At 33.5% G+C, this 17,208-nt stretch overlaps 2 protein-coding genes across 4 annotated transcripts in view; both read left to right on the top strand.

Moving 5' to 3' along the window:
• CEP57L1 (centrosomal protein 57 like 1) overlaps positions 1-16,440 on the top strand; it is a 60,809-nt gene extending 44,369 nt beyond the window's left edge. For 2 of the 3 annotated variants that reach the window (XM_004264742.3, XM_033418706.2), the window contains 7 exons: positions 5,770-5,886; positions 6,860-6,937; positions 7,429-7,515; positions 12,265-12,342; positions 12,459-12,700; positions 13,722-13,866; positions 16,021-16,440. In XM_004264742.3, the coding sequence (XP_004264790.1) occupies positions 5,770-5,886; positions 6,860-6,937; positions 7,429-7,515; positions 12,265-12,342; positions 12,459-12,700; positions 13,722-13,866; positions 16,021-16,239 (966 nt within the window). In that variant the 3' untranslated portion in view covers positions 16,240-16,440. Of the gene's footprint in view, positions 1-5,769; positions 5,887-6,859; positions 6,938-7,428; positions 7,516-12,264; positions 12,343-12,458; positions 12,701-13,721; positions 13,867-14,366; positions 14,802-16,020 lie in introns of those variants that run through there. The other variant, XM_033418705.2, reaches the window with a different exon arrangement.
• A 156-nt stretch (positions 16,441-16,596) lies between these two features.
• CCDC162P (coiled-coil domain containing 162) overlaps positions 16,597-17,208 on the top strand; it is an 85,012-nt gene continuing 84,400 nt past the window's right edge. The window contains exon 1 of the mRNA XM_049695314.1: positions 16,597-17,168. The gene's annotated coding sequence lies outside the window, so the exon portion shown is untranslated. The remainder of the gene's footprint in view (positions 17,169-17,208) is intronic.

Genomic DNA, 17,208 nt, shown 5'->3' with positions numbered 1-17,208 from the left:
TAAAACCAAAGTAGGAAAAATAAAAAGAAATAAAAGAAATAATAAGACAAGAATAAAATCCTAAAAGCTGCTGGCGGTGGGGGGAAGGGTATGTTCAAAAGGACAGCAATTAAAGTAACAGTGGACTTCTCAACTGAAAATACTGAATCTGGAAGAAAATGGATATAATTGAGGCAGTAAAAGAAAATAACTACCAATCTAGAGTCCAATGCCTGGGGGAAATATCCTTCAGAAATAAAGGTAAAGTGAAGACATTTTAAGACTGACAAAATCTGAGATAGTTTGTTACTAGGAGATACATTCTAAGGAGACACCGAAGGACATTATTCAGACAGAAGGAAAGGTGTCTTAGATGGAAGGTCAGAGATGCAGGAAGGAATGAAGAACAACGAAGATGGTAAATATATGGGTAAATCTAAATGAATATTGTATAAAACAGCAATAATAATGTTTTATTTATGTATTTAAATATATATAAAGGATTAAAATTAATGAGAACAGAAGCTCATAAATTGGGAACTGGTAAATATAGTTTAAGTGTTCTAAGATCTTTGCTTTATGTTGGAAATGGGTAAAGTACCAGTCAATACTGGATTTTAATGGGCAAGAATTTAATAGGTTTTTCAAGGAACTGGAAAAGTGATTCTAAAATTTATATAAAAAGGAAAGGTCCAAGAGTAGCCAAGCTATTCTGAAGAAGAATAAGGTGAGGTCTTACTGTATTGATGGTATCAAAATTAACATGATAGGGCTTCCCTGGTGGTGCAGTGGTTGAGAGTCCGCCTGCTGATGCAGGGGACACAGGTTCGTGCGCCGGTCCGGGAAGATCCCACATGCCGCAGAGCGGCTGGGCCCATGAGCCATGGCCGTTGAGCCTGCGCGTCCAGAGCCTGTGCTCCACAACGGGAGAGGTCACAACAGTGAGAGGCCCACGTACTGCAAAAAAATAAATAAAAATTAACATGATATTTGTATGGATAGACACCCGAATAAAGGAATAGGATATAGTCAGACACACTTATGTGGAAACTCAATATAAAACAAGGATGCCACTGCAGAACATTGGAGAAAAGTCAGACTTCAGTGAACAGTTTTGGGAAAATTGGTTATCTGTGTGAGAAAAAAAAAACAGAAAGAAATTGATCCCTACCATACACGAAAATCAATTCCAGATGGATTAAAGACTTAAATGTAAACGTTGGAATTTTTAGGAGCAAATACGGAACAATATCCTTATGACCTTGGAGTTAAGGGAGATTTTTTAGGCAAGATACAAAAAGTAACAAAGCAGTAGAAAAGTGGGCAAAGTTATGAAGAGGCATTTTGCAGGATAAAAGGAATCACAAATGGTCATACATTTATAGAAAACTTGATCAATCTCATTAGTAACCAGGGAAATGCCAATTAAAAGCACAAGATATCTACCTATTCACCTATTCACATTTTACCTTATAAAATAACGTAGAAATTCCTATGCTAGCTAAATATTGTAGATCAGTGACTTTTAACCATTTTTTAAATGTTTTTGTTGAAGTATAATTTACATCTAGTGAAATACACAGGTCTTAAATGTACAGTTCAGTGATTATTGATAAATGAATATGCTCATGTAATCCATAGTCCTACCAAATAACAGAACATTTTTTTAATAAATTCATTTATTTATTTATTTTTGGCTGCGTTGGGTCTTCATTGCTGTGTGTGGGCATTTGCTAGTTGTGGCGAGTGGGGGCCACTTTTCATTGCAGTGTGCAGGCTTCTCATTGTGGTGGCCTCTCCTGTTAACGGAGCATGGGCTCCAGGCACGCAGGCTTCAGTAGTTGTGGCATGTGGGCTTAGTTGTGGCACACAGGCTGTAGAGTGCAGGCTCAGTAGTTGTGGCGCATGGGCCCAGTTGCTCCATGGCATATGGGATCTTCCTGGACCAGGGCTTGAACCTGTGTGCCCTGCATTGGCAGGCAGATTCCCAACCACTGTGCCACCAGGGAAGTCCAACAGAACATTTTTATCACCCCAGAAATTTTCTTATATCTCTGCCAAGTTATTCCCTGTTCTATACCCACCTCCCAACAACACAACTACTATTCTGATTTATTTTACTTCAGATTAAGTTTGCCTGTCCTAGAACTTCATATAAATTGGATCATAGAAAATGTACTTTTTTGTGTCTGGTTCTTTGGTTTAACATAAAGTTTTTTAGATTAATCCATGTTGCTGTATGTATCAGTAGTTCATTCCTTTTATTGCTGTATAGAATTTCGTTATATAGATATGCCACAAGTTGGTTATCCATTTTTCTGTTGATGGACATTTGGCTTGTTTGGAGATATTATGAATAAAGTTTGGAGATATTATGAATAAAGCTGCTATGGACATTCTTGTACAAATTATTTTGTGACCATATGTTTTAATTTCTCTTGGACAAATATCTAGTAGTAGAATTGCTGAACCACAGGGTAGGTGTATGTTTATAAGAAACTGTGAAACTGTTTTCCAAAATATTTTCTTCTAAAAGCTTTTTGTTTTCATTTTTTTCCTGTGGTCCATCTGCAATTAATTTTTGTATGGTGAGAGGAAATATTCAAGGTTAAATTTTTTCCATGTGGATGCCCAGTTGTTCCAGCACCACTTGTTAAAAGATTTCTTTTCTCCTGTTGAATTCATTGGGCACCTTTGTCAACAATCAATTGGCAAAGATAGAAAAAGTCTGTTTCTGGGACTCTGTATTATCTTTTGGTCTATTCTTACACTAATACCATGTAGCTTTATAATAAGTCTTGAAATCAAGTAGTGTGAATCTTCCAGCTTTGTTCTTTTTGTTGTTATTATAGATCCTTTGCACTTCTATATAAATTTTATAACCAGTGTAACATTTTCTAAAAAATAAGTCTGCTGAGATTTTGATTGGGATATTGTTAAATCTATAGATCATTTGGGGAAAAATTGATAACTCGAAAATATTGAATCTTTTGATCCATGAACATAGTATATTTCTCTATTATTTCAGTCTTCTTTACTTTCTCTTCATAGTGGTTTGTAGTTTTTATGAGAGGTCTTGCACATCTTTTGTTAAATTTATCTCTAAGAACTTTGTATTCTTAATGTTATTATGAGCAATATTGGACTTTTTTTTCATTTTTCTATTACTAGCATATAAAAATGTAATTGATTTTTATGTGACTTTGTATCCTGCAGCCTTGCTAAATTTATTCTAGTAGTTTTCATATTTTCAAAGGATTTTCTTTATACACAATCATGTCATCTGTGAATAAAGACAGCTTTATTTCTCCTTTTCCAAATTTTTTGGCTTTTATTTCTTTTTCATACTTTATTGCTCTGGCTATTACAGCTAGTATAGTGTTAATTAGGAGTAGTAAGGACTGACATCTTTGTTTTGTTTCTGATCTTTGGGAGAAAGATGCCAGTCTTTCACTAGGATATTACCTCTAGGTTTTTCATAGTTGTTCCTTATCAAGGTGTGGAAATTACTTTCTATTCTTAGTTTGCTAAAAGCTTTTATTGTGAATGGGTATCAAATTTTGTGAATTGCTTTTTCTACATCTAGTGAAAGGGTCATATGATTTTTCTCACTCCTTCTGTTAACATGGTAAGTTACACTGTTTGATTTTCAAATGTTAACCAACACTGCATTCCTGGTATAGACCCCAATCAATCTTAAAATAGTATTCTTTTTTTACATTGCTTGATTCAGTTTGCTAATATTTTGCTTAACTATTTTTGTGCCTTTGTCCATGAGGAATCTTGGTTTGTAATTTTCTTATAATGTCTGGTTTTGGTGTTATGGTTTTGTTGGCCTCATAAAATTAGTTGGGAAGATTCCTTCTTCTATTTTCTGGAAGACCTTGTATAAGAGTAGTGTTATTTCCTCCATAAATGTTTAATAGAATTCAAATTTGATAGATGCTATCTGGGACTGGAGTTTTCTTTAAATGTAAAGTGTTTTTGAATAATGAATTCAATTTATTTGTAACAGAGATTGGGCTACCCAGATTTTCGTTTCTTCTTGTGTCTTTAGAGAAGTCCCTCTTTCATTCCTGATATTACTAAGTTGTATTTTTGCTCTTTTTAAAATTATCACTCTACCTATCACTTTATCAACTTTATTGATTTTTTCAAAAAAAATTTTTTTTAAGTTTTATGTTCTATTTCATTGATTTGCACTTCATTTTTATTATTTCCTTCCTTCTATTTATGTAGGGTTTAATTTGCTATTTTTTCCCTACCTTTGTATGTTAGAAACTTAGATTATTGATTTTAAAACTTTTATTATTTCTTTTTAAATGTTATATCTTGTGATTAAAACTATCAAGTTCCCTGTAAACATTGCTTTACTTGCATCCCACAGATTTTGATATTTTGTATTTTCATTATCTTTCAGCTAAAAATATTTTTTAAGTTCTCTAGTGGTTTCTTCTTATATTCTATTGACTTCTCTTCTTGTACTTTTTCCCTTCTCCTTCTCCTTTTTAGCACCTTCTCTACAGGTTAAAATATGTGTTCTTAACGTACCACAGTCTGCCATGAATTAGTATTAAAACATTCACATGTAATATTAGATCCTTACCACAGTATGCTTCCACTTGTCTCCCTTTGTGCTACAGTTTTCATATATTTTATTTCTACATATGTTATATAACTCACAATACATTGTTTTTGTTTCTGCTTTAAATGATCAGTTTTCCTTTAAAGAAAATTAAGAAACAAGGAGATATTTATCCACATTTTTACCATTCCCAGTGCTTTTTATTTCTTTATGTAGAATCAATTTTTCATCTAGTGTCATTTCCTTTAGTCTGAAGTACTTCTTTTAAAAGTATGCTGGGAATTCTCTTAGCATGTATTTGTCTGGAAAAGGCTTTAGTTCACCATCATTGGTGAACGATAGTTTCACTGGATATAGAATTCTAGTTGATGCTTTTTTTCTTTTAGCACATTAAAGCTGTTCTCTCAATTGTCCTCTGGATTTCATAGTTTCTAATGAGAATTGTTATCTTCATTCCTCTGTGCATAATGTGTTATTTCTCAGGCTGCTTTTTTTTCCTTTTATCACTGGTTTTCCACCATTTGATAATGTGCCCAAATGGGGTTTTCTTTGTATTTATTCTGCTTGGGTTATTTTTTGTTTGTTTGTTTTAGATTCTTGAATATGTTAGTTAATATTTTTCATCAAAATTGGAACATTTTTAGCCATTATCCTTCAAATAATTATCCTTGTCTGACTTCTCTCTCCTCTCGTTCTATAACTCCAATTGAATGTTAGACCACAGGTCACCAAGACTCTGTTTATTGGTTGTTTCAGTTTTTTGTTTTTTAATAGACTATTTTTTTAGAGCAGTTTTAAGTTAATAAAAGATAGTTCTCTGTATGTTTTATTCCTCTGATAGTTACTTTGCTATGTTATAGTTAGAGAGGGGGTAAATCAGTGACTGGTTTGGTCACCTTGTGAATAACACCTTTATTTATTTAATACACGTTTCACTGATGATGTTTTCCATAGTAAGAAATACTATATAAAGATACATAGAAGATTTTGTTCCATTGATCTAATATCTTTTTTTACACATTATATTTGTTTTTTAAAAGTATTTTATTTTCTTGTTTTTTGCTCATAAGCACCTAAAGTATGTACATGTATGTGCGTGTTTCTTATGACAGATTTATATTATACTTTGAATTCTTAGAAATTGTATTACTCTTGAGCCATTGGCATCACTTGCCAAACTTAGGTTTTGTTTTTTTCCTTTCCAGGCCCAGCTTCAAAGGGAAAAAGAACAGGATCATATGAAGCTGCAAGCAAAACTTGAAAAGCTTGATGTCTTAGAAAAAGAATGTTTTAAACTTACAACAACTCAGAAAACTGCTGAGGTAAGCTTCTACTTGTTTCTTTGAAGTGGTGATGCCAGGAATAAATCTTTAGTATTAAGCATAATTACACTGTATGTGAATATGCAGTAAAATTAGATTCGTAAAACTTCATTAACAACTTTTAGTAATCCAGATATGAATTCCTGCCTATAGAGATGAAAAGTTAATATATTCTATCACAGCATGAATGAGCTTGCCTTTTGATGTGAAATTGTAGTTTTGGTTTCTTCTGCAATGGCAGAACATTTTCATTCGTTAAGTAATTTACCTAAAGGATATTGAAAAGATTGCCTTTCACCACTTACAATTAAGTTAAGCCTATTCTAGATCCTGTCCTGAAATACCCTCTCCTTTTCCACCCAAATCCTGTCCATTTCATAGGACTTTCTCCCAGTCCTGCTTCCTCTGTGAAGCCTTCCTTGAGTTTTCCAACACTCAGGAAGCTCACCCTTTGAAATAGTACTGTCTTCTTATTCTAAACTACACCATGGATATAAGATGAAATACTTATGTGTATAAGGTTATACAGTATATACATGGTATGAGTCAAATCATATCATTTCATGTATATTACTGTTGTTTCCCTAAGTACAGCATAAATAGATGTTTGTTGTAATTTGTCTATATTTTGAATGAAACGTTGAGACCCAAGACTATAATTGTTTGACATTCTAGACCTTTAAAACCTCCCAAATTTTCATTATTATGATTTTGTTGATGAAAGTTAAAAGAGCCTGTGCATATACATTCTTTGCTTTTCCTTTGTTCTTCTTGTATATAATAGCAGGTAAAGAAGCATAGGAAGAAAGCCAAGAAAAATTTAGCATCTTTTGCCATTCCTTTTTCTTACTTTCTGCTTTAATTTACCAAACTATCAAGAATCAATACCCTAAGGACTCTATATGGAAAAGGAATATAAGATATTTGGCTTTAGTTTTTGTATAATAATCCCAGATTTTTTATTCTTTTGCAGGGCAAGATTAAACATTTAGAGGAAAAACTAAAGGAAGAAGAACATCAGCGTAAGCTCTTTCAAGACAAAGCTTCTCAGGTAAATAGAGCACTATATCATCTATCACATTAAAATCATGTACGTTTTATTGTACTTTATTAACTGAAGCCTGTATTCTAGACTCTAATTTCTGCTTCCTAGCTTGTTATTTTTTGTCTCATTTTGCTATAATACTGAAGTTCTCAATAAGTCAGCCAGTATATTTATATACTTGGATGTATTGCCAAGAGATCTTTTGGTCTTTTGAAATTCTGACAAACATATATATTCTCAGTTGAAACAATTCCTGTTATAGATTGTTTTCAGTTTGAGATATATAAAATAATTCATTCTCTTAAAAACAGAAAATGATTGTAATTACCAGTAGACCTGGTAACTTTTTCACACAAAAAATAGTGTTTGAGGTTTTCTTTTCTTCCTCAAAAAATATTTTGTCTTTATAAATTGAGATCTGATCCTCATTATAATGTTTTTGAAGAAGAAGGAACTTGTTAAAAATCAATTTAATACATTTTTTTTCAATATTGTAGCTTCAAACTGAACTTGAAATCAGTAGAATTTTGATGTCTTCAGTATCAAATCCAAAGCGCTCCAAGGAAAAGAAGAAATCTTCAAAGGTATGCAAACACTTTATTCTTATCTTGCTAATACTTATTTCTTGCTAATACTTATTTCTTCACCTTTTTAATATTTATACCTATCCATTTCCAAAAAAAATTTGAAAAGATTTATAATACAAGGCAATGCTTTGAAATGGGCCTAAAAACATGAGTCAAGTAATGATGGTTTGGGGTGTGAGGACAGAAAATTCCATAAAACCTAGGTTAAAGAAGGTAACAGCAGTTGAGTGCAAAACCTAGCTCTGAGTTTGCTTAACAGCCAAAGCAAAAAGGAGCATATAATAGGCAGTACATCTATCTTTGTGAAATAACAATAAGCCTTCCAGTTTTTCTAGAAAGACAAACATTTTCCTAGTACTAAACTGTTAGAGAAATGTACTTTGGATACTTTACGAAAGAGGCAGTAAACAACACAATAGATACTGACAAGCACAATAGATCCTAGAAGCAGTTTTATATAATATATGCACAATAAAAAGACAAAGATACAGTATTAAATTATATTGTATTATAAATTATAGTCATTTCTCTAGGTAAATTATTTATTTTTTTCTGTGCTCATAGCCTTTGGATTTGCCTAAAAATAAAGATTGGGGAAGTACTTTATAGATTTACCAATAATATTTTGTTTAGATGAGTTGATGTTTGGGGTTTATTATATTAAACTTTCTTATTTATAATGGTAAGAAAGAAAATGTTAATCCCTTTTAATCTCATGATTCTGAAATTATAGTTTTGATGACCATCATTACTGTTTACTCAATATGCATGTAGTGTTTGTGTGTGTTCTTTGCTGTGGGAACCAGGCATGCTATTTGCAAGTTCTGGCCACTGCCATAGGCTCACCCTATGGATACGATAATGGAGGAAATGTTATACTTAACTTTAGCTAGTCATTTATTCCATAAATAAGAGTTACTATTTAATAGTTTGGCTGCATTTTTCACAGATTTTTTTCTTTCAAAGAATTTGCAAAATACAGTAATGAAAAACATTTTCCCAATGCAATTTATGTTGATTTTTTAGCTTATTTCCTTCCTCAAGTATGTTTTCTTTCTTGTCTCTACAGGAAGATTAGAAGCTGCAAAGCCAAATAGAAAATCACTATAAGTAATTTGCAAGTGGAAAAATTATTGACTTAATTTTGTATTTGTGTTTTATGGCATCCTTTGATGAGTTAGTGGAAAAAAAATTTTAATAAGGCACAGGGAGAAACAAGGTAAAAGAAATGAAGGAAAGAAAAGGTAGCTGCTGGAAGAAAAGAAAAAGTAATTAACAGCAAAATCACTTTTAAAAAGTAGTTAGTTCAAGTCCCAAGTTCATAGGATCTGCCTGTAATAATGCCTCCCTTTAAAGATGGCAGGGACACTTCGTTGCTTGCTGAAGGTAGGATCTGATTTTGAGACCTCTATGAGAGTCCTGCTTGTCTCACTGACACTCCATATCCTGAATGTAGTTCATTCAATTCATACATCTTGATTTACATAGATTAGTACCTTTAGGTAGTAAAAAGATAAATAACACAGGAATTTACAGAGAGGCAGATAAATATACAAATATAAGACAGAGTATAATAAAAACTTAATGAAGGTATAAACAAAGTACTGTGGTGCTGTATAGATAAAGAATATGTGAAGGGGTCATGCAAGAAGCAGCATTAAAGGCAGCCTTGGAAAATTAGTAAGTATTGATAGAGATGAGGAGAAGTGTTTTACAGTCTGAGAGTATAGTTGGTTTTTCCACGAAACGATAAGTAATTGTCCAGTACTGGGTGTGAGATGGTGTCATATGAGACTGAAATTGAAAATATAGCTTGAGGTGACATTATGACTGATCTTCAATGCTATGTTAAGAATTTGAACTTTTATTCTATAAGTCATTGGGAACCATTGCAGGCTTGTAGGCAAATGATTAGAGCTATACTTCTAGATGGTAAGCGACAACAGTATAAGGTGAGCTTGGAAGTAAAGAATCAGGCTGTTTGAATGTGGTAAGCAAGATGATGGAAGCCTTTCCTGTGATGTTTTCATTATTCTCTTAAAAGGTTAGACTGTAATCAATCAGAGATCTCATCCAATATAGTAATTAAAAGAATTAAATTTCTTTTACTCTTAATTATAACTGCTTGAAATAGCCTTAGAGCAGACCATTGTTTTCCATTACTTGAAATTACCGTTCCTGAAGTACAGAGGTTGAATGGTTGTCCAGGGTCACCAGGCAACTCTGAGTGAATAAGAACTGACTCACAAACTTGTGATTTCTCTACCTCTAAGCCATTTTATTTCTTTAATTTTCAGGAAAAAAAATTGAATGTTTATAATAGTTAAGATATCTACATTTTCATTTAGAGTTGGGAATATTTTGTTTTCATTATGGAATATGCTCAGTTTATTGATTATTCTCTTGGTGAAGTGTTAACTAGAGTGACCAATTCACCCCAGTTTGCCTGTGACTTTCCTAGTTTTAGTACTGAAAATTCTGTATCATGGGCAAATTGAGACAATTGGTCACCCTAGTTCAATCCTTCCTACAAAAATAGTGAAATCATTTACTTTTAAGAATGTAGTTCAGCAGGGCTTCCCTGGTGGCGCAGCGGTTGAGAGTCCGCCTGCCGATGCAGGGGACACGGGTTCGTGCCCTGGTCCGGGAAGATCCCACATGCCGCGGAGCGGCTGGGCCCGTGAGCCATGGCCGCTGAGCCTGCGCGTCCGGAGCCTGTGCTTCGCAACGGGAGAGGCCACAGCAGTGAGAGGCCCGCGTACTGCAAAAAAAAAAAAAAGAATGTAGTTCAGCAGTGTCTTTTTAAAAATGTTTCATGAAGGAGTATATATAACAAAAAATGTCTGCTCGAAGGATAATAATGAAATTAGCACTTGGTATAGTGACCACCCAGCTTAAGAAATAGAACATTACCAGCACTGTTAAGCCCCAGCATATATCTCTCCTAAATTGTATTCCCTCCGTCCAAGGATTAACCACAATTCTGATTTTGCTTTTATCATTCTCTGGCTTTTTTAAAAAAAATTACTTTGCCAAATAAGTATTCCTAAGAAATACATGTTTTAGGGTTATGCTTTGAAGTTTATGTAAATGGACTTATTCTGTTCGTGTTCTTCAGCAGCTTTCTTTTTCCACTCAGCATTAAGTTTATGAGATTCTTCCAATTGATGCATATACCTATGGTTTGCTGCTTTTTATTGCTAAATATATTTTTTCCTTTCTCCTTTCAGTGATCATTTGGTTTGTTTCTCACTTTTTATTATTATAAAAAACACTGTTAAGAACTTTCTTGTACATACCTCTTGGTGCATGTGTTCAGGAGTTTCTCTAAGATGCTGGGCCATAAGTGTTATGCACCTTAGCTTTACGAGATAATGTCCAAAGTGATTGGACCAGTTTATGTTCCAATCAGCAGTTACCATTGTTCCATATCCTAACCATAAGTGTCTATTTTTGTTTTTCACTTTTTATTTTGAAAAATTATATATTCACAGGAGATAACAAAAAAATATAAAGGGAGGTCCCATGTATCTTCAACCAGTTTTCCCCAATGGTAACATCTTTCATAAATATAGTATAAAGTCCAGGAAATTGAAATTGGTACAATACACAGAACTTATGGAGATTTCAATCGTTTTTTATTCACTTAGTTGTGTGTGTATATGTATGTGTGTGTGTGAGTATATGTAGTTTTATATAGTTTTATCACATGTGTATATTCATGTAACCATCACCACAATGAAGATACAGCACTATTCCACCTCTATAAGGTTTCTTCATTCCATCCCTTTATAGTTACACATCATCCTGCTCCCTAACCCTTAGCATTTTCTAATCTGTTTACCATCTCTATAATTTTATTTCATGAATGCTATATAAATGTAATCATACAGTATGTAACCTTTTTTAAAAAAATTTTATTTATTTTTGACTGCGTTGGGTCTTCATTGCTGCACGTGGGCTTTTCTCTAGTTGCGGCTAGTGGGGGCTACTCTTCATTGTGGTGTGCGGGCTTGTTGCTGTGGCTTCTCTGGTTGAGGAAAATGGGCTCTAGGCACACAGGCTTCATTGTGGCACGTGGGCTCAGTAGTTGTGGCGCACGGGCTTAGTTGCTCCGCGGTATATGGGATCTTCCGTGACCAGGGCTCGAACCCATGTCCCCTGCATTGGCAGGTGGATTCTTAACCACTGCACCACCACGGAAGCCCAGTATGTAACCTTTTGAGAGGCTTTTTTTGCTCAGCCAATTCCCTTGCAATCCACCCAAGTATTAATACATTTTTAAAAGTTTCTGTGTAGTATTCCATGTTATGGATGTGCCACAGTTTAACCATTTACCTATTGAAGGATATTTGGATTGTTTTCAGTTTTAGGCTATCACAAATAAAGCAGTTATAAACATTTGTATATGGGTTTTTGTGTGAACATAAGTTTTCATTTTTCAGGGATAAATGTCTAAAAGTGCAATTGCTAAATCATATGATAACTACATGTTTAGTTTTATAAGAAACTTCCAAACTGTCTTCCAAAGTGGCTGCATTATTTTGTGCATATGAGTGATCTGGTTTCTCCACATCCTTGCCAGCATTTGGTGGTGTCACTTTTTTTTTTTTTTTTTGGCTGTTCTAATAGGTGTATAGTGATGTTTCATTGTAACTTGCATTTTCCTAATGGCTAATAATGTTGCATTTGATAAATGTCTTTTTAAATATTTTTTTGTTTACTTTTTCCCTTGTCAATATTTAGAAAACTAAATGTTTAAAGAGAGGACCACCTCAGCAAATTTATTCAAAGTTTGGATCACTGCCTATTGTGGCTGAGAAGGTGAGCGGGGGAAAAATGAGGATACTTGGTCAGATAAACTCAGGCTTTGTTGTAAGTGATATTTAAATGCCATCAGTTATTTAAAATCGTTCTCAGCTATTTCTTTTCCCCCGAAGTCTGCCAGTGCAGGCCATTCCAGGAATGCAAGTACCCCAAACCTGCAGACAATGCAACATTACAGGCCACATATCCTTCAGAAACTGGCTGAAGTTTCTGAACCTAGATGTCTCTACAAGCCTTCTAAATCAACTTCTCAATGTGAAGCTGTACCTTCTGACTCAGAAAAGTCCATTTCCGTTTGTAACAATTTGTCTGAACTTTTGATGGCAATGCAAGATGAGCTGGACCAAATGACTATGTAAGTATTTATCAGAAGAAGGAGCAAGATATTTAGGTATCTTTTTTTCTTCTCAGTCTTTCAAACAGTGCCACTTACAAATTCTTAAAAGTCTTACTTAGCCATTTGGATTTATTTTGATCTGCAGATTTGTTGTCATTGATTTTTCATTATATTTGTTGTATTTAAATTGCATTTTAATTATCTATGTGTAATTACTACTTTTTCCAATTTAAAGTGTTTCTGTATTCCCAAGATCTGAACTGATAGACAAATATTTCTGTCATTCTAACAAATGGAGTCTGGTGACCTTAAATTGTAACTCACAAATACTTTTATAAGAAAGATTCTCCATTTGTTTTTTATAATCTTTTTAGTTAAATGAATGATTTCATTAGATAAATAGGAAAGCAATTTCTTGTTTTAGATTCTGGCTGGTCTGCATTACACGTTTGAAGCATCCATAGTAAACAATATTCTGTATGGGATATATATTTTAAGCTTCAAGTTTAAATATATATTCAACAAAAATTCCAGAAAATATGTGATTTGGGTGGCCAGCTAGTTGAACTAAGACCTCTGTAGAAGATATAACTAGTTCTATTGGCAGTGTTTCTTTGAGTAGGCTATCACCAAATCTAGGGATTTCTCAGGCAAATACCTCTATAGCTGGAATTCTTCCACAGATTCTACATTAAGAATTCCAAACTTGGAATGAAAAAGAGTCCCTTAATGCCTCTAGCTAAGGACATCAGAATATTTTACTACATTTAACTGTAAACATCAAGGATTCAGACCTTTTTTTTAGGATTCTTTAAGATCCTAAGTCTAATATATTTCTAAATATATCTAATCTCAAATCATAAGAGCCTGTTTATAATTACCATAGATTTAATTTGATAACCCTACAGAAAGAGACTGTCTTTGAAGGTTAATATTTAACTCTGATTAAAATTTATGATTGAACAGAATATTGTCTAATTGTGACAAAGACATATACTATAAACTGTAATAGTGCTTGATATTTGCTTTTCTTTCATAGGGAGTACCAAGACCTTCTGAATCAAATGAAAGAAACTGAAAGCCAATCAGTCTGTGAAAACATAGAATGTGAACTAGAACATTTAGTCAAGAAAATGGAAATTAAAGGAGAACAAATTTCTAAATTAATGAAGCATCAAGACAATGTAAGAGGCTTTAGTAAAAGATTTTAATGAAAAGATAATGTATCTGGATTCAGTGTTATATCTCTGTATGACCTTCCAAATTTGAGGCCTGTATGTATGGCTTAGAGAAAAGATGATAGATAGGAATCCCTTAGGCTTATTATAGAGTCATCTGTCCATTGAAATAACATGGCCTCCTATGTAACTCTCCAAGATAATACAAAGAAAAGGAAACAAGGAAGTTTAGTTATGGGAAATTCCCTGGTGGTCCAGTGGTTAGGGCTCAGCCCGTTCATTGCTGGGGCCCAGGTTCAATCCCTGGTTGGGGAACTAAGATCCTGCAAGCCTCATGGTGTGGCCAAAAAAAGAAAAGAAAGTTTAGTTATGTATTCAAAAATAAGTTTGGGAAAATTAAGAGGTAGGCTAGATTTGCTTTACAGCTCTCCCAGTTATCCTTTTAGCATTCTTTCCCCTTATCCCTCTCTTCCCTAATGCCTTAATGAAACCCCTTATGTCAACAGGTGTCTAGTGCATATATAAACCTGGCTTCTGAAGCAGTACCCCAACGCTAAGACTGCTATTTCCAGTTTCCCAGAACAAGCTATGCTGTGTTCCATTCGCTGGGGACCTGTGCTCAGCTAGCTCTAGAGGGGTGATGAGGGGGACTCTATCCTTGTGTGTAAATTCTTAACAGCTAAGAATGGCATAACAGTTTTAATATTTTAATGAAAAAATCATGGAATATTATATTTTATCCTAAGACAATGACTCCATTCTTAGTACGATTATGCTACTGGAACAGAAAGCAGAGAAAATCTTTCCAGGAACCCTCAGGTCATATCATGTAGCTATCTGCCTATGGAATAATCAGCATTCATATAAGTTGGTGATATATTAACCTCACAATTAAGCCTTCCCCACTTTTATAGGAAAGTAATAAAGAATGCAGAATTTTACTGCCTTTACTCTTCTATAGCCAATAAAGAAAGAAAGAAGGAAATGAAATTTTGAAGCAAACATTTTCACTTTACTGGCTTTTAAGTCTATAGTAAGTAAAATTTTTGTATGATTGTGTTAGGGTGAAGATTATATAACTTGTATACTTTCTTAGAATCACACAGGAGAAACTTGAAAGGAATAGAAGAATAGTCACTTTTTTTTAATTTAGGAAGTGTGTACATAAATAATATTTTGAAAATATTATTTATATTCCATAATAACTATAGCAGTATAAAATTTCAAGCATTTTTAGACAAATAGAACACCAGATACTTAGCCAATGTCTAGACCAGCTCTACAAATTAGGCTGTGCTTAAGTGAAATAGATTAAGTAATGGAGGGAATTCCCTGGCGGTCCAGTGGTTAGGATTCTGCGCTTCCACTGCAGGGGGCACAGGTTGGATCCATGATTGGGGAGCTAAGCCGTGTGGCCTGGCCAAAATAAATTAATTAATTTAATTAAATAAATATTTAAAAATTTAAAAAAGATTGAGTAATGGACTGGACTTCGAAGAAATAGGTTTTGACTAGTTTATAAGTTTTGTTTAATTCTGTCTACCCAATCATTACTAGATACTCCTCAATGAGATAAAGTTATTCCTTTGCCTTTTTTTTTTTAAACTGGCATTCAGTAGTACTTTAAATTCATGAATACTTTAAATTAAAAAAAAATATATATATATATATATATATATAGACTCTATAAACTTGATGTCCATTCCTAGCATCAAATCTTTGCTTTATTGTTAGTGTCACCTGAAAGGTCCTTCTCTCACCTCCCTGTTCTCCAGATTTTTCCCATTTCATATCTTACATAAACATTCCTTCCTCTCAGCTTCTCCAGCCCACATTGATCTTGTCCTACTTTTAGCCTTCTCAGATATATACTTTTTGTCCTACTCAAAGTTATTGTGGCTTGAATTATTTTCTAGTTGTCACATATATGCTTTGATTTCACTAATAAGAGCAGTAAACTCTTTGAAAGCAAAGATTGTTTTATTCATTATATTTCTGTCTAACTAGCACAGTGTTAGGCATGTAATAGGTATTCAATAAATAAAGACTTAACGAACTTTTTAATTTCATGTAATCTTTAAACCATCAATCCAATCCATCTACTGTAAGGTATATTTTAAGTATATTTTTGACTAAAATGTTAGATTTTTTTCTCTCCAGGTCTGCAAACTGCAGCAAAAAGTTCAGAATTTGAAGATAAGTGAAGCTTCAGCTATTCAGAAAGAAGATAGCAACTGTAAAGGATCAAAGAACATAAAAAATAGCCCCAGAAAATGTTTGCTAACTAACTCTCCTCAAAAAAACAGCAACTTTCATCCAATACGAGTCCATAATCTTCAAATGAAATTGAGAAGAGATGATATCATGTGGGAACAGTAACACAGTAGCAAAACTGTCACCTTAAATGAACTTTGTCAGTGAGATCTTGAACTGTCTAAAGTTTTAATTTAATATACCTTTATGAAATTTTGAATTATGTTTCTAGCCTCTATAAAGTGTCAAATTATATATTTTAAAATTAGTGCCTAATGACCTCCTAAGAGCCCCAAATAATAAATGATTGCTTTCTTGTTTTTCTTATTGACTGAAGTACCTAATCTTGTGTTAGAAACATTGTTCACTTTGCAGATACCTTAAGATAAATTTAAAAAATTATACTAGACTGATGATATTTAAAACTGAGTTAAATTTGAGATACAAGTGCCATAACACTTTTTCATTTAGTAGGCTTGGAACCTTAAGAACCAATATAAAATTAACAGAGTATGGAAAGGTCTTTTAACTTTCCTGGTGCTTCCTCCCTATCTTGTTTTAGAGCTGGGAAATGTTTTTCTTTTTTGGAAAGGGAAAAGCTTTGGGAAGAGGCCTTTAGCCCAAGTTTTTATGTGACAATTACAAATAGGAACCCATAGTTACTTAATTTTTAGATGACAATAACTCAGCTGTGGAAGCCTTCCTCTGCTATTCCCATTCTCTTTTACAAATCTAGCTTTGTTTTTTTTTGATCTTACTCCTTTGTAACTATATTTTTGATATTTTGATTAGTGGTGCCATAAGAGATTTCTTTGTACATATATGCTTTATAATAAATTTACATTTGTTGACCTATCTTTCCAGAAGCCTATGGAAACTAGTACAACTCTTCTGAACTTATTTGGTTTCTCATCAGAATCCTTTGGGGCAACTAGAGAACTGGAGTCATCAACTGAAGTAGAACTAGAAGACTGACAGAAAAGGCATAACGGAAGTGAGGAACTCAGAAGATAGGGTAGCAGTTTAAGAGATGGTGATTCCGAAGGAATTGGGAGGTACATCTTTATCTACAGCTGGGGGGATGTTCAAGCTATA

The sequence above is a fragment of the Orcinus orca genome, chromosome 12, assembly GCF_937001465.1.
Source record: "Orcinus orca chromosome 12, mOrcOrc1.1, whole genome shotgun sequence".
NCBI classification, from domain to species: Eukaryota; Metazoa; Chordata; class Mammalia; order Artiodactyla; family Delphinidae; genus Orcinus; species Orcinus orca.
Note: the sequence above shows the minus strand (reverse complement) of the source record. Positions and strands in the feature narration are given on the sequence as shown.